General features: G+C 46.1%; 1 protein-coding gene across 2 annotated transcripts; it reads left to right on the forward strand.

Annotated features, from left to right (window-relative positions):
• The first annotated feature begins 1,875 nt into the window (after positions 1-1,875).
• ATF6B (activating transcription factor 6 beta) lies at positions 1,876-20,401 on the forward strand. 2 transcript variants are annotated; one of them, XM_066615302.1, is made up of 16 exons: positions 1,876-1,989; positions 3,229-3,332; positions 4,030-4,114; positions 9,597-9,700; positions 9,782-9,911; positions 11,329-11,505; positions 11,664-11,836; positions 12,738-12,923; positions 13,274-13,365; positions 14,207-14,377; positions 16,170-16,277; positions 17,311-17,401; positions 17,617-17,687; positions 18,048-18,159; positions 19,223-19,307; positions 19,447-20,401. In XM_066615302.1, exons 1-16 carry the CDS (start codon positions 1,905-1,907, stop codon positions 19,719-19,721), a joined length of 2,049 nt encoding a protein of 682 aa, XP_066471399.1. In that variant the 5' UTR covers positions 1,876-1,904; the 3' UTR covers positions 19,722-20,401. The 2 variants fall into 2 exon arrangements, with proteins under 2 accessions (XP_066471399.1, XP_066471400.1); XM_066615303.1 differs by having other exon boundaries at positions 4,033-4,114.
• Positions 20,402-20,623: the final 222 nt, after the last annotated feature.

A 20,623-nucleotide genomic window follows, 5' to 3' on the forward strand; every position in this document is an offset into this window, starting at 1 on the left:
TCCTTTCTGGGTCTCCTGGCCAGCCTCATTTCCTCCACAATGTCACTGTTTTAACATCATTGCAGGGTAGCTCTAGATCAGGAGAAACTGTGGAGGGGGAAATGATAGCCAACTGCGTTGGAAGGAGAAGTGCTGCTAGGGCCAGGACAGGGTACCAAATTCCTGTAAGCAACACCTTTCCTGGATACAATAAATCCTGATTTCATAAAGTCTCTGAACCAAAAAGAAAAAAGGTTTTTCTCCCAGTTTACACAAACTCTAAAGCCCTGATCCTGTACAGAAAAAGAAGACTATGTCTTACTGCAGAGGTGAGAACTAAAATCTCTAGACTTAATTCCCCCCCCCCCCATTTAATTCTTCCTTGAAAGATTTGTATAGAAGCAGAGAGGTTTATAACTGTGTTGGAGTACGTTTTTGCTCAAACTGGTAAGTGACTGTTGACTTATCCATGATAACACCCATTTTAAGCCATGACACTTGTACAGGTTCATAATACTTAAAGAAGAGTAGGCAGGTTTTCCTTGAAACAATGGTATCTGCATTAAGAAAATAAAAAGAGCCCTGCTGGATCAGGCCAAAGGCCCATTTAGTCCAGTATCTCACAGTAGCCCATCAAATGCCCCAGGGAGCACAAAGTCAACCAGAGACCTGCATCCAGTCAACTTGCATCTGGCCTTCTACCTCTAAAACCAGGAGGTTGCACATACGCTTCATGGCCTGTAACCTGTGATGGATTTTTCCTCCAGAAACTTGTCCAGAAGTCTGTCCAATCCCCTTTGAAAGGCATCCGGGTCAGGTGCCATCACCACAACTGTGGCAAGCAGTTCCACAGACTAATTACATGCACATACCCATCACGGCTTGTAACCTGTGGTGGACTTCTCCTCCAGAAATCAATTCAATCCCCTTTTAAAGGCATCTAGGCCTTCAGACGCCATCACCACATCCTGTGGCAAGGAGTTCCACAGACTAATTACATGCACATACCAATCACAGCTTGTAACCTGATGACTTTTCCTCCAGAAATCTGTCAAAATCCCTTTTATGGGCATCTAGGCATTCAGATGCCATCACCACATCTTGTGGCAAGGAGTTCCACAGGTTATAACAAATGACAGCTTGTAACCTGTGGTGGAACTTTCCTCCAGAACTCTGTCCAAGTCCTTTTTAAAGGCATCTAGGCCTTTAGATGCCTGCACCACATCGTGTGGCAAGGAGTTCCACAGGGTAATTACACGTGGCAAGGAGTTCCACGGGGCAATCACACAAAGGGTAGAGAAGTATTTTTTTCTGTCATTCCCCTCCCCACGTAAAACCGTATTTTAAAGGATCAAAGGCACCCAATAAAAAGGCAGGGGGGAAAAAATACCCCCAGCCATCTCTAATGCATTGCCATGAGGAAACGCGACTTTGAAAAACAAACTACAATTCCCAACAGCCTTTGCGTGAAACAGCACACACGCGTTACCACGCTGCCGTCTGCGCATGCGCAAAGCTAGTTCTTACCTGCTGCCTCGCAGAACGTTGGTCCCTACGCGCCGCCAGCACCGGTTCTTATAGTGGACTTGAGCGTCTCGACAAGTCCCGCCCACGCTCTCTTAGCGCATGCGCACTTCGATACACTCAGCGTGTCTCCCACAAGGCGCTGGGCCGGAGCTCCGCGCTTCTTCCACCTTTGTGCGCATGCGCAGCTCGTACATCGCTTCCGCCATATCATTGTTCCCCATTGGCGGAATTTCCGACCGGATCCGCCTCTAGTTGCCTGTGATTGGTCAGAGCGTTGATGTGACAGGCTTCCCATTGGGCGACGCTGTTGCTATGGCAGCAGTGCGGGTGTGTGGGAGCAGTGCGGGGCTGCGGCGGTGTGTAGGGGAAAAGCGGAAGGAAGGAAGGAAGGAAGGAAGATGGCGGCGCTGGCTTCAGAGCTGCTGCTACTCAGCGATTCGGGCCGCTTCCGCGCGGACAACCTGCTCAGCAGCGAGGACTGGGGTCAGTGGCGGGCGGCTGGTCGTCGAGGGTCTTCTCACTGGCTGGGGAAGGTCGGCTCAGGGGAGGGGGCTGGAGTGGGCGGGGCTTGGTCCTGCTGGGCAGGGGTCTTCATGGAGATCACAAGGGGCTCTGCCTCTCCTTCCCTGGGGCTCCTGTCCCTTGAACAGGTGCATGTTGGGCAGGCATTCAGCAGTCACCCCCCATCTGCCCCATGGGGGAGCACTACCTGTTGAGTGACTGCCTGCTGCACAGTGAGGCTGCTATCCTGCCACACTTTGCTGGGAGTAACCCCCATTGACTATAATGCGACTTACTTCTGAGTAGGCAGGCATAGGATTGGGCTGTAAAGTTGTCATACTCTCCACGCTTACCTGGGAGTAAGCCCCATTGACTATAATGGGACTTACTTCTGAGTAGGCAGGCATAGGATTGGACTGTAAAACCCTGAAAAGGAAAAGGGAGCAGTGTATTTAGGGCACAAGCTGTACTACTGCAATGGCACTGGAAAATTAGATAGGATTGGGCCCTTTGTTTGCTGAAGTGAGGTGGGAGCAAGCCTTTTATTGAGACGTACAAAATTAAGCAGGAGGTAGATAGAGAAATGCTCTTTTCCCTCTCACACAACACCAGAACTAGCAGACATCCACTAAAATTCAGTGTTGGGAGAGTTAGGACAGACAAAAGAAAATATTTCTTTACCCCGTGTGTAATTAGTCTGTGGAACTCCTTGCCACAGGATGTGCTGATGGCATCTGGCCCGGATGCCTTTAAAAAGGGTTTGGACTGATTTCAGGATTAGAAGCCATGATGGGTATGTGCAACCTCTGATTTTAGAAGTAGGCTACCTCAGAATGCCAGATGCAAGGGAAGTCACCAGGATGCAGGTGTGTTCTTCCTAAAGCATCTGGTGGGCCACTGTGAGACACAGGAAGCTGGACGAGATGGGCCCTTGGCCTGATCCAGTGGGGCTCTTTATGTTCAGCTGGCAAGGGAGGGCACCAGGATGCAGGTCTCCTGTTGTCTTATGTGCTCATGAGGCATCTGGTGGGCCTCTGTGAGATGCAGGAAGCTGGACGAGATGTGCTTTTGGCCTGATCCAGTGGGGCTCTTCTTATGTTGCCTTTGCCTAATGTAAACCCATGGATGGCAAATTGGGTAGTGTAGGCTGCACAAACCATAAAGGCATGCTTGGGTCTGTTTCCCCACTGATTACAGTTGTTGCCATCCCCCCCCCCCCAGATGCAGGTCTCTACAGTTGCCTGGATGAAGATGGAGTTGTGGCAGCAGAGCTGTTTCCTTGCCTAGAACGCAGCATTGTAGGTGGTGGCAGTGACCATTCTATGGTGAGAGGCGCTTCACTTTGTACTCCAGGAACAAGCTCTTCTGTTTTCTGAATTCCCTCCCACTCTATCTCAGGATGTTCTCATCATTTCAAAACCCTTCTTGATCTTCTCTCATTCCCTCTCCACCATCTTACAAAGAATATCAGTGTGGTTTATCTTCACAGGTTACTCCTTGCTCCTAGTTCATCTTCCTCCTCTGTTCAGAGGATGCATACACGTGATAGTGCTTGCGTGGGTGGTGACAGTATTGGTTAGGGTTGAATCTAGGCAGTCTGGATTCAAGTCCCTGGTTTTAATAAGAGGCACTCCCATACTTGCATCTTTTGTTCACTGAGCTCCCCTGTGGTATGTGAAAAAGAGACTGTGCCTTAAGAGACTGTGCCTTAAGAGAGGCCTTAAGAGACTGTATTGCCAAACAGAACACCAGCACACACGATAACACCTCACATCACTATGAATTGTTCCTGCTTTTGCCTTGATTATAAATCCCTGTAAAAACCTTCAGCAGTTTTTGCCCTTCAAAGCAGAGGAACAACCCAATCCTATCCACACATTCCGGGGAGTAAGCCCTGTTGACTATAATGGGACTTACTTCTGAGTAGACATGCATAGGATTGGGCTGTTTGTCAGCTACCCCCTTCCCCCTGCCTTGTGTGAACCAATGTTGTTTTCTGTGCCTTCCTTTCTTTTTGGTTAGCAGTTCAGTGATGAGTTCGACCTGGACATGGAAACAGTGCCTCCAGACCCGCCTTGGGACCCACTGCAAGACACCCTCTTTCCGGGTGAGTTCTGATGAGGCTATAGAAGAGCTCCTGAGAAATGCAGAGCTGTGTTTGTGTGGTAGGATAATAGTTGTGGAGTAGAAGGTTCATGGGAAGCAACTGCAAGTTAGACTATGTTGTTCGTGGATTAATACCAAAAATTACCAAACCCCTCATAAGCATGTATTAAATGGGGATCAGCCATAGCTAGGAGGCATTCTTAAACATTTTTTGTTTTTTTCCCAAGAAGGAAAAGTGCATAAAGTGTTTTTACCTGTTTTGATTCCAAAGGTGCATTTTTATAAATTACAATTACCTGTGTAAGTTATTTAGTTAGTTGTTGGCAACCTTCAGTCTCGAAAGACTATGGTATCGCGCTCTGAAAGGTGGTTCTGGCACAGCGTCTAGTGTGGCTGAAAAGGCCAATTCGGGAGTGACAATCCCTTCCACACTGGGAGCAAGTGTAGTCTGTCCCTGGTCTGTCTCCCTGGCTATGGGTCTTCCTTCTTTGCCTCTTAGCCTCAGATTGTTGGCCAAGTGTCTCTTTAAACTGGGAAAGGCCATGCTGCACAGCCTGCCTCCAAGCGGGCCACTCAGAGGCCAGGGTTTCCCACCTGTTGAGGTCTACTCCTAAGGCCTTCAGATCCCTCTTGCAGATGTCCTTGTATTGCAGCTGTGGTCTACCTGTAGGGCGCTTTCCTTGCATGAGTTCTCCATAGAGGTGATCCTTTGGGATCCTTTGGGATCCCTAGCATGTATGCACTGCTGAAACAGAGACGCCTGCATTGGCTCGGTCATGTGAGAATGGATGGTGTAAGTTATAATCACTTTAAAAGTATACTAAGTAGATGATCTAGGTGGTTTAGTGTCAGCAAATGCAGCCACATCATTACCCATGCACCCTGCCCCCCATCTAGCCCATTTTTTTTTTATTTTTTCGCAGATTTTTCAGGGTGTTTTTTTTTTGCAATTTCCAGGTTTTTTGTTTTTTTTTTACAAAAACTAAAAGTGCAGAAAGTGGTGTTATGTTTTTATTTTGTAATCGCCAAAAAATCACACATCTAGCCATAGCTTAGTGAAAGAGAACATGCCTGGTATTCAGGGCTTAGGTTCAGTTTTTAGTTTTAAAAACTAGACTATAATGGCTTGGGACTATAAAGGATACTTGTCTGCTTGTGGCCTGGGAAGTCATTGCTAGTCAGAGTAGAGAATACTGAATGAGCTGGGCCAATCAACCATTCAGTAGGAAGTGCTCCATTTTCAATATGGGGGCTCCTTTTTCTCCTCTACGTGTGTGTGTGCAAACTGCAAAGGAGGGCTGTTGCCTTCATGCCTGGATCAGGTGGACTTTTGGTCTTACCTTGCAAGGCAGTTCTTATATGTGTGTCTCAAGTAGTTTGAGCAATGACATAACTTGCTCGGATGACTGGGTGAGCGGATAACTGTGAGACTGGGTTAGGTTGTTCCCAACCTCATTGTGGATGGAATAGACTAGGAAACTGCTGGAACTTGTACAAAATGTCTTGTATGTAATAACTGTGGTTAGCAGTCAAACAGGCTGGTGGAAAGTGCAGAGGGGTAAGACGCCGTCTCTCTCTTCCTAACGTTTTCCTGGCATAGGCTGAAAGCTACAGAACTTGCATCTGTTTCTGCCAGTTTCCCCTTTTGCTAGAGCCAGCTTGATTGGGACAAAATGTTTCCTTTTTGCCAGGCAGTGAGAGCCAACAAAGTTTCATATTAATTGCATATTTGTCCCTGGTGTGTCCGTACTCCCTCCCGGTTCTTGGGCTAGGGACCTATGTTCTAATTCTTTGTAAAGAACTATGCATGTAATCAGTGCTTGATTATTATTAGAGGGCTAGATATGGTTGCCAGTCACTTGCCATTGATGTGGAACATCCCTGACAGATACCTGTCCAGTTATTTCTGCTGAACAAACCTCCAAATTAGATTTTGCATCTTTTCGCTGGGTAACATGGTCATGGCCAGAGAGCTCTTCCTTGAATTAATTTTAAACCACTGCCTAAAATGAATTATGCTAGTGAATAAGGCGTACATGCACACGTTCCTTTCTTAGTAGGTGTTTTTCTTTTAATGTGTTTTTTTAATTTCAAATTTAAAAGTATAAAATTAATTTTTCAATATGCATAGAAAAATCCATTACTTACACTTCTATGCAGTTGTGATCCTGGCCCCTGTGCTGCCCAGGACCAGGACTGCAGATGCCCCCCCCCAGTTGAATTACCCCACCACCACTGAGGGCCTCAGCGGGCTAGAGGGAGGCTGCGCACGGCGCCTCTCTGGCCCTCTGAAGGCCTTCTGAGGCCTCTGGAAGGCCTTTAACGTCGCTTACGGTTCTTGGTGAAAACCAGAAGTGAGCATTAAAGGCCCTCCAAAAGTCTCTGGAGGGAGTAGGAAGGCAGCAGTGAAGGCAACAGCAGATGGAGGGCTGAGGGCGGTGCTGCCACCCTCACAGGCTTGTCACCCAGGGCATTAGCCCCCCTTGCCACCCCTATGTACACCACTGCTCCTGTACCATTTATAATGTAATCAATGCCCATTGGATTGCTGATCTGTATAAAATTGAAATATTCCTGCCTGTAATTAATATTTCCATTACCGAGGTGTTTCCATAGGATGTCATGTAGTCTCCAACATGTTTTCTCAAAATACGTATATCATCACTAGTTTAACTTCACTAATTTAAGCAAATGACATTTGCTTAGCCATTCCACGCTTTCCGTTCAGTAGGTCTTTCCAATGCATTTGTTGCAGTTTTTACAAAATTTAATAAACCTATTGTAATAAACATATCAAAGGCAACAAAATCACCTTCCTACATAATCATATGCATGTCTATTCAGAAGTAAGTCATTGAGTTCAGTGGGACTTACTTCCAGGTACATGAGTATAGAATTGCATCTGATTTCAGAACTTTTTTGCTGTCTTGGGGCACAATCCTAACCAGGTCTACTCAGAAGTAAGTCCTGTTTTGTTCATTGGAACTTACTCTCAGGAAAGTGTGGTTAGGATTGCAGCCTTATATTTCTACCCATAAGTGTGATAAATGCCGCATTTTGATAATCACAGTACCAGCATTTTCCACCTCCAATTCCATGCATTTCGCACAGTTTTCAAGGTGCTGGGTACCAATAGATCCTTTTAAGTGTGCATGTTTTATTATGAATAGACATCTAGGTGCTTTTAATATTCAGAACTGTTGGGCAGTCAATCATTGGGAGTTGTGTAGGTTAGAAGAGCTTATTGGTAGGGAAGGGATTCTGGCTCACATGTTCAATCAGTATGTGGCATTAACAACTCTGTAGAGTGCACAAGTCTGGCCTCAGGTTCCCTTTACAGATGCTATCCATAAGTTTTCATATCTATTGTCACCAGCAGGATCCAAGTTTTCTAAAATCCCAGTTTTCAAAGAAAAGCAAAAAAAGTCTCTCTTGAAAATAGTTTTTAATTAGCAATATTTATCTAGCACTTTTCATCAAAAAGTTCACAAAGTGGTTTACAGAGATACTCGAATATCTAATGGCTCCCTGTCCCAAAAGGGCTCAAAACATGTACCCCTTTTGTTATCAGCCCCCCCCTCCGGTATAAGAAGAGTCCTGTTGGATCAGGCCGGGGGCCCATCTAGACCAACTTCCTGTATCGCACAGTAGCATACCAGATGCCTCTAGGAGATACCTGTATCCTTGCATCAGAGATTCAGGGATAGGATACCTCTAAAACTCAGAGACTGCATACAGTCGTCATGACTTGTAACTTGTGATGAACCTTTCCTCCATCAATCTGTCTAATCCCCTTTTAAAAGCATGTAGGTCAGGTACCATCACAACATGGTGTAGCAAGGAGTTCCACAGATTAATTACACAATTAATTATGTAATCCTGAATATATACATATGTATACATATACATACATATCTATATCTATATACAAGTTGAGCCTCATTATTCCTGAGGGTTCTGTTCCAAGCACTCATGTGGATGGCAAAAACCGCACTATAGCAAATCAATTTAAAAAACAAAGTTTCTTTGATTTAAAAGAAAGTTTTAAAGTTTCTTTGATTTAAACTTTAAATCAAAGTTTCTTTGATTTAAACAAAGTTTCTTTGATTTAAAAACAGCCTTGCTGACCTTTTTGTTGTAAGAGTCATTAAGAAGTCAATTCATCAATCAGTCCTCCTCCAAGCGCTTACAAAGACGCTTCACTCAGCCCCTCCCTTCACCAATGCAAAGGGATCACCTTTCTTTCACGTGCTGGGGGGGAGGTGTCACTTGGAGAGGAAAGGATTGATGGATTGTCAGCCAGCTGCCCCCCCCCCCCATTAAGGAGGCTATTGTTAAAGGACTGTTCAGTTTTTCAAACTGATTTTAAAGGTATGCATTTTTCCCCTTCTCCAGGGATCAGCACATTCCTTCTTATTTGCAGTCGCCATTCATGTTGAGTCAAATCTGGGTATAAAAAATCAGTGTATAAATAGGCTGGATCTGAAAACACCCACACACATATACGTATTCATATAATCCTGTATACAGATTTTTTGAACAGCAACTGTTACTTGAGGTGAGTGGCAGCTGTAGTCAGAGCCTTTAAAAGAGGAAGAGAGGCTAGGTAGCTTTTCAAGATGTGCTTTTCTAGGAGTCCCAGCTGTATGGTTGGAGGTTTCTGCTTCCCCATCCAGCTGAGCAAGCTTTTGCAGACATGGACATGTAGCTGCCTGATCATGCCCTTTGGATCTGCAACCTGCTAGGTAGGCAGTGTTGAGAGATTCTCTCTTCCCTTGTAGAACCACATAAAAATTGTGGGTGAATGATTGTTGAAGCTGACTGGATGTGACAGTGTATATAATACAATTTTAATTTAATTTTAATTAGTATTGGTTTTATGTTGTAAGCCACCTTGAATTCCCTTGAGTGTGGGAGAAAGGCAGGATATAAATTCTTCAAATAAATAAATAAAATATAACATTTCTTAGTCCTAATCCTATCCATCTGTCTAGCACTGATGCAGCTGTGCCAAAGTGGTGTGCGTTGCATCCTCTGGTGGGGGGAGCAGTCACAGAGGCCTCCTCAAAGTAAGGAGGTAAGGTTTCCTTACCTTGTGGCTGTATTGGCACTGGAAATTAGGTAGGATTGGGCCCTTAGTTACCTGAGAAACACAGCATTGTATATACATAAATTTACCAGTGACACGTTTTTGCCTAGAAACTTGCAAATAAAGTAAATAAAATAAATAAATAAATTTAAATAGAGAAGGGGAAGGAGTGGGGAAAGACAATGAAGAAGGATTGCTCAAGATAAAAGAATTGGAGACCCAGGATGATGGCTTCAATGCAGGCCTAGTGTTGACAGGCCGTGAGAACTGATGGCAGTGTTATGTGTTTGAATGGGGAGAAAATGGAGATAATTATTAATGGTTTCTTTTTCTTTCTTGGTTGTGATGGTTGGGAGTGCAAAATTGATAGCAATTTGTTTACCTTCTCTTTTAGAGCTGGAGGTGAAATCTGAGCCAGTCTCCCCTGCCTCATCTCACTGCTCTGATTCCTCCATTGCTACCTCTTCTTCCTCTTCCTCCGCTGACTTCCCAGGGCAGGTATGTCTGTCACAGACTTATATGCATCATCATGACCTGTATCTTCAAGGCCCTATGTTCAGACCTGTGTTTTTCTCTCAGGCCTCCAGCCCACCTGAAGTGATTGGGGTGAAGACGGAGCATCCCCCCACCCCTCCTTGCATGTTTGGAGATGTCCTTTCACCCCCCTTTGGCACTGTGCACATCAACGTAGTCCCAGCTTCTGAGACAGGTATATAGCAGGGGGCAGGAAGGGTAGCAGCTTCTTGCGGTGTCACAGACTCCCCTAAAAGTGGGTGTGAGTGGGCCAGTTCAAGCAGTTTTGTAAAGAGTAGAGTGACTCAAACTCCCCTTGGCATTCAAAAGACAGGAGCAAATCTCACATCTGGGAATTCTTTACTTTATAAAACATCTGTGTGTCCACAAAACAAAGAACATAAGAACAGCCCCACTGGATCAGGCCATAGGCCCATCTAATCCAGCTTCCTGTATCTCATAGCGACCCACCAGATGCCCCAGGGAGCATACCAGATAACAAGAGCCCTGCATCCTGGTGCCCTCCCTTGCATCTGGCATTCTGACATAGCCCATTTCTAAAATCAGGAGGTTGCACGCACACATCATGGCTCGTAACCCGTAATGGATTTTTCCTCCAGAAACTTGTCCAATACCCTTTTAAAGGCATCCAGGCCTGATGCAAGGATGCAGAGACATCCTACAGCAAGGAGGATGCAAATTAATTTGCATAAGAATGCAAATTAACCACTCAATTCATCCTTATAAGATGTGTCTTGTTCTGCCTCTCTTCTCACTCACTAGTCCACAGGCTAGCCATTGCCTCCATACCTCTCTTGCTTGCCAAAGCTCTTTTCTGCCAATAGTTTACTAACCTTGGCAATATGTGACTTTTCCACAGAAGTTTCTCAGACCCCCTCATCTTAGTGATGTGTGCATCTTTGTAATTTCTAAAATATTTTCAATTACACATAGTTTTAAAAATTTACATGGTTGTCAGCTTCATCCTTAGAAGTTAAGACTGTGAGCTTTCCTGTCAGCTGCTCTCTGAGGGAACATGGAACACCTTTAAAGAAGAATGTGTTTTTCTGATTTAAATTGGAATTCATAATTGATAAGTTGTATTTGCTTTTGATCATCACAAACTGGGTTGGATATAGATTCTAGGGAAAAGGAGGAAAAAATTGAGTGAAATTAAAGAAAAGTTGTGGTTTAGGTAGTCATTAAAATTCAGGACACTTAAGGGAGCTTAGTTCTTCTGGTTACTATGAGGAGTGCTCTAGAGAGGGGCTTGGGTAATAGTGCCTACTTGAATTAACTCCTTAGGAATATGTGGAATGGCACAGGCACATCTATCTTTCCCTCTGCAGTTCTTGAACTGGCTTGTAGATAGGCACCAACAAGAGCATCTCTTTACTGTTTACTGTTCTCATTCTGCCACCCTAACATTCCATAATTGATGGGAGGAAGGTCCCAGTGACTTTTGGGGTGGACCACTTTCCGAGGAAGGGGGTCAGCCACTGTTCTCCCACTCCAAATGGCCCGTCGGTAGAACTAGTTCCTGAGTTCCACTTGAGAGCCCTAAGATGAGGGAGCAGCTTCTGCCGCACTGTGACTGGCTTATTCAATTTCAGGGAAAACAGCATCACCCAACAAAGCTGAGAGCATTCTCAGCCGGAAGCCTCCCATTCAGCCAAAGCCAGTGGTTGTCACCACTGTTCCGATGCAGCCTGCACCCGCTTCCACTAAGACCATCTTATTGCAGCCTGTACCAGTAACCCAATCACAGACAATCAACCCAGGAATTGCAGGTAAATGGGGAATGGGGCGTCCTTCCAATCTGAGGTCTCAGAGCATTGCTGTGCAGAAGCTCACATCAACCTTTGCTTTCCTTCACTCTGGGGAAAACGGGGAAGGGTAGGAATGGAGCATGACATTTATATGACCTGGCCTTTTCTTCCTCTTTCAGCACAGGGTGTAGTAATTTCCCAGTCGGAACTGCTGCACCTTCCAGTGTCTGGACTGATCAAGGTTCAGTCCCCTGTGAAGGAAACTCTCCCAGCAAAACCAGCTCCAAAACCAGAAGCCAAAACTATTGTCCCTGCTCCAACACAAATTGGACCCTGCAACCAAGAGATTGATGTAAGTGCTGTCTCTTCCTGCTCTTCTTTTTCCTGCTGCTGCCTTGAGCTTCCTCAGTCTTGTCCCACAACGTCCCCTGAACGTATTGAGTTCAGTGAATGCAGTTGAGCACTCTGGCTTCTACATAATCTAGTAGGTTCTAGATTATCATGCTGTGGGAGCTCCACAAGCCTGTCCTGCCAGTTTTATCCATCCCCTCATGTTTAATCTTTGGCATTTTGTGTCAGAGGTACTAACACCACTGATGCGTTTATTCTCCGTGTATTTATCTAAACTTTTAAACAAGTTTTCCATGCTTTTGCCACATCCTCTGGCAATGAATTTCACAGGTACAGCCCAATCCGATCCTTCTCCTTTGCTGGTGCAACCATATCGTGTATCCAAGGAGGGGTGGAATGGGAGCCTTTGGAGCCTCCATAAGCTTTGTGCCCTGCAATGGATCTTCTTGAACCTGCACCAGCAATTTTGCTGGCGCAAGTCCCAGGAGAGAAAAGAGGTGGGGAGGCTGCTGCCGTAGGGGATAGAATCTGGCACGTGCCATTGTAGCTGGATCTGCCCCTTCCCTACCCGGTTTTGTCCCCTCCCTGCCCCCATTCTGCCCTCTCCTCACCCCCTCATGTCTCCCCTGCTGGTTCACCTGCTCTGGCAGGTAGCCTGTGGTATGGCGACTTGCGTGCGAAGGCTCCAGCGCTGCTGGAGTGTGCTTTATGACTGCTTTTCAGCGGCTGCCACTGGCAAAACACCTGTTCATCCAGCAGGGCAGACAAGTAGAATTGGGCTGTAACTTTGTGGGGGGAAAATTGCACCCTAATGCTTATCTGCTCCAGTGCCTGAATCTTATTTTCCTATTTTAGAATCCATTTCTGAATTACAGTGTTTGTTGCTTGCTACTTCTTTTTAGATAAAGGTGTTGAAACGGCAGCAGCGGATGATTAAGAACCGTGAGTCAGCCTGCCAGTCACGTAGGAAAAAAAAGGAATACCTGCAAGGGTTGGAGTCGCGATTGCGGGAAGCCCTGATGGAGAATGAGCGACTGCGGCGCGAGAACATGCTTCTGCGACGGCGGCTGGACTGTGTCGTGAATGAAGTGAGTGTGTGCTAGCCAGAGAGGGGACCGGTGACTGCCCCATTCCGCCCTCTCCAGCTACGCCACCGCCTGTGACTTTGTTATGAGAGTAGAGGGAGCTGGGATTGCCTTTCCCTGTGTTGCATATGCAGTCAACCCACATCTTAGCACTTAGCACAATCAGCTGGATTTATTCTACTTTGGCAACTCTGTAATTTGCAGAGCGTCTGCTAGTGAACTGCAGTGTAATGGTGTTCGACCCAGTGTGAAGTCACCAACAGCATTCAGTTCAGTTACCGGGAAGGTGAGGCTTTTAAACTGGCCCTGTGCCAGAATGCCTGATGTTGACTTGGCTTTCTCTTCCCACGTAGAACAGCGAGCTGAAATTTGGCTCTGGGAACCGGAAAGTCATCTGTGTCATGGTTGTGCTGCTCTTCATCGCCTTCAGTTTTGGACCTGTTAGGTGAGCCCCATGGCACTGTTGGTAATTCATTGCCAGTCTTTTGGTTAATAAGTAACTTACTTCATTGTTCCCATCTCGAAGCCTTTGGGAGTTGACAAACTCCCAGAGAATTTCATTACACCTGTTCTTCGTGTGCATGTGGAGTTGCCCCTTGGGCATTTGTATATTTATGGTTACAAGGCTAAACTCAGTAGACTGGTTAGAGAACCAGTTTCTATTTTCCTTGGGTTGAAACTGTTTCTGGCAAGGTCTTAGTCTGCCTGCTGCATCAATTCCTGTAGGGTCAGAGTCTTAAAATCCCACTCCTCTTTTTGCTGACCCAGCTGTGTTTGCCGTCTTTGGGAAGAGTCGTACGTGTTTGCTATTTTGGTACGTTCCAGAAAGATGATGAAGATGCCTGCCAATCCAGGAATCCTTCTCATTGTTGATAGTTGGGGAAAAGTTGGGTCATTTTCTCTTCTCTTCGCAGAAACTTTTGTCCAATAGTACAGTGGCAGATCAGATGCTACTTAAGCCTGTAAAGTCTGTGGTGTGGAGAACCCTACTTTCTGGGCTGTACAGTTGGCATCAGGGGAGGGGCTGCAGATCACTGGTAGATCACCTGCTTTGCATTCGCAGGCTTGCAGGTTAAATCCTTAGTAGCTTCATCTAGACTCCTGTCTTGAAACCCTAGAGAATCACTATCAGTGGGACAGTATTGAGCTAACTGGACTAAGGGTCTGATACACAGAAGGCAGTTTCTTGTGTGCCAGTGTCAGGGCATTTCACCCCACTGCCCGAATCAAAACTAATTCAGTAAACAGGTGTCTTGGAAATGACTTCACTTTTCTCCTGCATCCAGCATCAGTGAACGTAAGGCAGCAGATGTGGATCCACCCAGGCAGGAAGTAGAGTCTGGTCCAAGTCGGAGGCATCTTCTAGGCGTTGCAGAGGAGTCTCATGAAGTCCCAGAAGAGAAGCAGGAGGAGCGGCAAGAGGAGGCCCCAGCCAGGCTGGGCAAAGCACAGTTCCGGTAACTTGGAATTGATGGAGGAGAAAAAATGCACTGGCCAGGAGAATGATTTGGGAACCTGCATCTGCTTATCTTACCCTAGCAAGCCACCCTCTCCTTTCTTCTTTCCCACTCTGCTGAATCCTTATCCTGCGGTGCTATAAAGCACTAAGGACCTCAGGTTTGGGGCTACCAAAACCTCCATTTATAAACCTCCTGTCCAAACTTTTTGACAGGAGGGCCACATCATCTTTCTGACATTGTGTTGGGGGCCGGAAAAAAAAATTAATTTACATTTCAAATTTGAATAAATTTACATAAATGAATATATTAGAGATGGAACTCATATGAATGAATCAAGGTCTTGCAATAGCTCAAGGCCTATAAAAGGCCTTTCACAAAGCAAGGCCATTCTTTCTTTTGCTGCCACTGCTGCATCACAGATGTGGAACAGCAAGCAATGAAGGAAGCCCTTGTCCCACAGCTCATGAGAGAGGTCGAACAGTTGACCGTCACAGTGAGAGCAGTTGCATCAGTCCTGCATGGGCTCCAGCAAGTCTCTGGAGGGCCAGAGGCTCATTGGAGACTGGAGGCTCCCTGAGGACCGGACTGGGAGTCCTCGAGGGCCACAAGTGGCCCCAGGGCCGGGGTTTGGGCACCCCTGATTTATAATGTGGGAAGAGGAATGTTTCAACCCCCTGGTACACCCCTAATACCCACCTCCTCTTAGGGGCTTGAACAGGCCAATTCTCTTTCCACCTCCTTTACTTTCCAAGTAATTCTCACTTGCCTCAACATTCCTGAGGGCCATTGAGCATGCTCAGTTTTCTTTGGCTGTAGCTGTTTTGGATTTCCCCATTTTTGTAATGGAAACTGATTTTTGGTTTCTTTTTCCCATGCCCCAAATATGCCAACACCCCACCTGTCTGTGGGTGTCACTGCCCAGCTGATTAAGCGTGGGACTACCAAATTTGAACCTGGAAGGATTTTTGCAGGGGGTTCTCGGTGTTAACCCTGCTACTGGATTTAGAAACGGCATGCCCACACACCTTTCTGGTGTGTCCTTTGAGGCATGCTGACAGCCTGAAAGATGCCTAAAGAACCCATTTGCTTTCAGGCTGCAGAAATCTTTCACGTCGGGTTAAATGGAGGAGACTGTTCCTTTATGTTCAGGTTACTTGCAGTTTTGATACTGACATTTTGGCATATTTATGGGGATTCCTCCCTCCCAATTTTCTTCATTTTGCTTTGTGTGTGTTCTTCCTTTGGTTTCATTTTTTTTTAAAGAAAGGAGTGTAATGAAGGGTAATCGTGTTAATAGTCACTCCCGCAGAAGCTCCTCTATCTGCGGACTTGCTTCAGGGGCCCCTCTATTTTTTCCCCATGCTGCCCCATGGTACAGCACTGTTGCAGATCAGTTTGGATTTAAAAGTCACCCCAAGGAGGGGACTGTGTGGAAGAGCTCTTGCCAGGTGCTAATGTTCCAAGTAAGATTTCAGTTCATTTTATGTTAAAATGAGAGTAAAACAAATAGCAGCAGTTGAAAGTCCAAAAACAGAATTCTCATGTGTTCCTGGCTGCATTTGTTTTAAAACAAATGGAACCAGATACAAATTAGCATCTTTCATTTCAGGTTCCAAATGCACAGCTCACTACCATTGTTGTGCTTTCAGATGAGTGACTATTTACAAGCCTGTCATAGTGTCCTTGCTTCTCACAAATGACTGTGCTTTTTGAGCCCACATTGACCTGGTTCCTTTTGCCCTTAATCCTCTTTAATGGCCGCATCATGTATCTCTCTGCCCACTGCCAGGAATCTGTCAGCTCCCTTCTCTGGCATGAAGGAACTCATGCTGAGGGACTTGGACAAGCTCTTTCTCGCCTCAGATTGCCGTCAATTCAATCGCACTGAATCACTCAGGTAGGTCCTGAGGGGGTGTCGCAAACCTAGGGGGGTTTGGGGTGCCCAGAGTTCTTGGTTCTCAAACCCTAAAGCCCTCAAGGCCCCCCTGTCCAGTAGTACTGCCAGTGCCTCAGTCCAGGGACACTGAGACCCTCTAGGCTTAATTCTGTCCCTTGCAGGCACTGAGCTCTTTCTCCAGTTAGTGCTTCAGTCCTCAAGGTACTAGACCTCAATGAGCACTTCGTAGTTTGCTGAACGGCTAGGCAGGATTCTGAACCCTTGTCCCCAATAGGCAATGAAACAACTTAGTAAAAGAGATTTTAGTTTATTAAGTACATAAGGTTACATAAAGTTACAGTAAGGCAGCAATGCTAGAGGCATAAACATCTAGGAAACATATCAGCAATAAAATAATAAAGCTAGCTGACTATCTCTATTAGTCCCTATCTCTCACCTGGGTTAGCTTCTCTTGTAGATCTTTTAGCTCCAGGCTACCTATGAGGCCAGGTGTCCATGTTGGACAATGGAGCTCCAAGTGTGCAGGAAGTTGCCCCCAAACTCTGTCCAAGAAGGAACACGCAAACCCCTTGGGGCACTCATTATTATACTTCTTATGCTAATAGTGCTGACTTCATACTTATTTAGACTGTCCAATCAGAAACCTTTGAGGACAGAACCTTCTTAAAGATTAAATACTGTTAATAATAAAAGTTGGCCTGGTTGCTAGCCCTCCTAGTTCTTACCCCTCCCAACTGGAGATCCATAGCTGCATTCCATTCCGCTTGATCAGGCACCTCTCCTTCTACTAAGGTGTTAAACATTCCAAGGGGTTGTAATTCTTGTTTACTTACTCACATTCTTGCAGCTGGGAACTGCTAGCCACTTCTCCGTTATTGACTTAGTTTGGTTCAGGCTCCACATGCTGACCTAGGCCTAACATGTACATATTCATGACGGGGATAATGACTAAGCAGTTTTGGAGGCACTGTTTGTGCTGAGTCATGGGACCGTTGTTGGAAAACCCTCCTCTTGATCCTTCTTCCCCCTACAGGTTGGCTGATGAGCTCAGCGGCTGGGTCCGACGACATCAGATCAACCGAAGGAAGCCCTCGCAATCTCGAAAATCTTCACAAGTTAACCAGGTGAGACATGGCAGTCTTAAAGACGAAAGTTCTTCCTGCTGCTTGGAGAGGGGAAGTGGACACAGAGTTACGACAGTCAGTGGCAGGATGGGGTATTCCGAGATGGGCTCTGCCAAAAGAGTTGGATGTGTTGATGCTTGAGAAGTTACCTAGAGGCCTCTCTTTTGCTGGTAACATCTCCCATTCATGCCTTCAAGTCCTGTTCTGTGTTTCAGGATAAACCACAAAAGAAGCCTCCAAATCCCTCCCGTTATGTCCCTGCCAGCCCCCCCAGACACACTGAGAGGTAAGCAGATCCTGAATCAATCTTCTTAGAACAGCTTTCCCCCTTTTGCAAGTTGTTCATCTTCTGCAGTCCACCTTTTCTTCACCCAGCCTATTATGGATAAGTGTTGAGAGTGTGTTCGGCCCTTAGTGTCAAAAGCCTTGTGCTCTTCCTCTCCTGGGATGGCTGTCTGAAGCACGTGACTGTCTGCATGGTCATACTGCTGTCCCCTTGGCAGTGAGCTCCTTGAGGAGCTTCCCTAAGCTCCTTTCTTCCATCATAGTTTCCATTCTTGTATCCCGTAGTCCCAGTACAGTGGTGATATCATCCCTGTGCACATTTTCAAAAGTCCTCTCTGCTTGTTATCCACTGTGTTTCCAGGGATACTCTAAGCCAGCTGCAGATATATCAGCACCCTGATCACACAGAGCATGATTTCATGGATGCCATTGATCGTCGAGAAGATACCTTCTATGTGGTGTCCTTCCGCAGGGTGAGTGAACTGTGACTACAGTAGCACTGAAGGTTAGGGGGATGCTGAAATCATGCTTTTGTTAAGACCAGTCATCTAACGTTCATAATGCAGCTTTTGAGTTGCATACAGTTCTTCCTCGAGTCTGATCTTCCACCAAAAAAGACAGAGGTGGAGAAAGTCTTTGTGGACTACTTAGGGTAGAGATATGCCTTGGGCAAAAGATTACAAGATGTTTCTTTGATGATTGAAAGTGTTTCTACCCACAGTTCAGTTGATAAGGCTGTGATCCTATTCACACTTACCTGAAAGTAAGCCCCATTGACTATTCATGTCTTCCAAGTAAATGTGCCTAGGTTTGGCTCCTGGAAGACTCCTGGAGCAGCCTACATAAAATGAAAGAACGATCCCTTACCTCAGGGCCTGCATTGCAACTGCATCAATGCTGGAAGGTTGGATAGGATTGGGCCCTAAGATTAAGTACATGCAACTGGATTTGAATATGCATTCCTTCTCTTTTTGCCCTCCATCCTTCTCCTGTTGTCTTTCCTGAGTCCAGTATTAGATCCTAAATACAGGTTGAGCCTCATTATTCACGTGGGTTCCATTCCAAGCACTCACGTGGATGGCAAAAAACGCACTGTAGCAAATCCATTTAAAAAAAAAAAAGTTTCTTTGCTCTGGTGATTTAAAAACAGCCTTGCTGACCTTTGGGAAGTAAGATAAGAGTCAAGAAGTCAATCTGTCAATCAGTCCTCCTCCAAACGCTTCACTCAGCCCCTCCCTTCACCAATGCAAAGTGATCACCTTTCTTTCACTGCTCAGGGGGAAGGGAGGGGTCGCCTGGAGAGAGAAGGATTGATGAATTGTCAGCCAGCTGATTTTAAAGGGATGCATTTTTCCCCTTCTCCAGGGATCAGCACATTCCTTCTCATTTGCAGGAGCCATTTGTGTTGAATCAAATCCGTGTATAAATAGGCTGGACCTGTACTTCCGAGCAGGATCTACCTTTCAACTTTGTTATGCACATTGACAATGATGTTATATGTTGATGGTGATAATGATTTTGTCTGTGTTGTTGTAGGATCACTTATTGCTGCCTGCCATCAGCCACAACAAAACCTCTCGCCCCAAAATGTCATTGGTGATGCCAGCCATGGCCCCCAACGGTAAAATAAATGAACTTGTGGGTAGAGCTGAGGAGTTGGGATGGATGTGTGCACAGTGTGGATCAAGATGGAGTATAAACTCCTTTTCTCGACCCAGAAGCCACTGCATTTCAATGTGTGTTTTGTTTCTCTCTCCCAGAGAGCGTCTACAATTCCTCCCTGGGCTATGAGGTGATGATGCAGATAGACTGTGAGGTGATGGACACCCGGGTCATCCACATCAAGAGTTCAACAGTACCCCCCTTCCTGAGACGCCAGCCTGCCACACCTGACAATCGCACCCAGCCTTCCCCTCCAGCATTTTCTGGACGAGCCCCCCGTGCCACTTTGCGGTCCCATCGAACCACCTTGTCGTCCTCGGCCAGGCGGCACCCGCACCGCACCCTGTATCTTGAGGAGCATGGAAAGGGCTAGCACTGACCCTCTGGGAAGGAAGAGGGTGCTCTAACTACATTGGGAGGGTGTGCAGCCCTGAAAGCAGTGCCCCTCCCACCAGGGAAATGGACACACCCACTCAGTGGAACCTTGCTTGTGTGAGAGATGGGACATACCACTTTTGCTAGCACTCATTTGGTGGGATGGCTGGACCGAACTCCTCAGAGATGTTTCCTTCTCCACTACCATCCCTTTCTAGGGAAGTTGCTCACCTAATCTCATGGCTGCCTCGAGGAGGGGTCAGCGAGGGTGTTCTACTGTGGTAAGGGGCTGTGTTGCCATCGTCACTTTCCCCCATAGCCAGATCTCTCTGCCTCAGCACTGTCCTAGAGAGCCTGTTTGCCTATCTCTACTGCCTCCTGGTGGCTGAGACAGAGAGCTGTGCATTTCCAGTGAATAAGGGAGAGCAAGAGAAGAGTCTTAAACTGCTGTCTGCAATCTTGTCTGTGTTTGTATGTATGTGTGGAGAAGAGCATTGTCTTTTCTACAAAGTAGAGAGAACAGTGTGTGTGTGCGCGCGCCTGTGTGTGCTGCCCTCTTCTCAGTTGCTCTAATCGCACTTAGGTCTCCCCCATGGGGTCTGTCTTGTTTTGCTGTTTTTTAATTGTGTTTTTTTAATATAAATGTAGCGACAAATAAACCCTAATGTGTGATTCTCAGCTTTTTGTCTGCCTTTTTCATTCTGATGCATAAGCACCATAAGAGAGACACTCCATCCAACCAGAACATTCCTCCCAGGTAAGAACTATAGTGAGCTATAATGTGCAGACAGCCTGGAAACAGTTTGAGATGGAGAGAACTGAGTTTGGTGGAGACTGTATCTTTGGTTCCCATTTTTTCTAACCTGACGAGCTGAGTGCATTCTGTATCCATTCTACTTT

Source organism: Tiliqua scincoides, chromosome 2 (genome assembly GCF_035046505.1).
Source record: "Tiliqua scincoides isolate rTilSci1 chromosome 2, rTilSci1.hap2, whole genome shotgun sequence".
NCBI classification, from domain to species: domain Eukaryota; kingdom Metazoa; phylum Chordata; class Lepidosauria; order Squamata; family Scincidae; genus Tiliqua; species Tiliqua scincoides.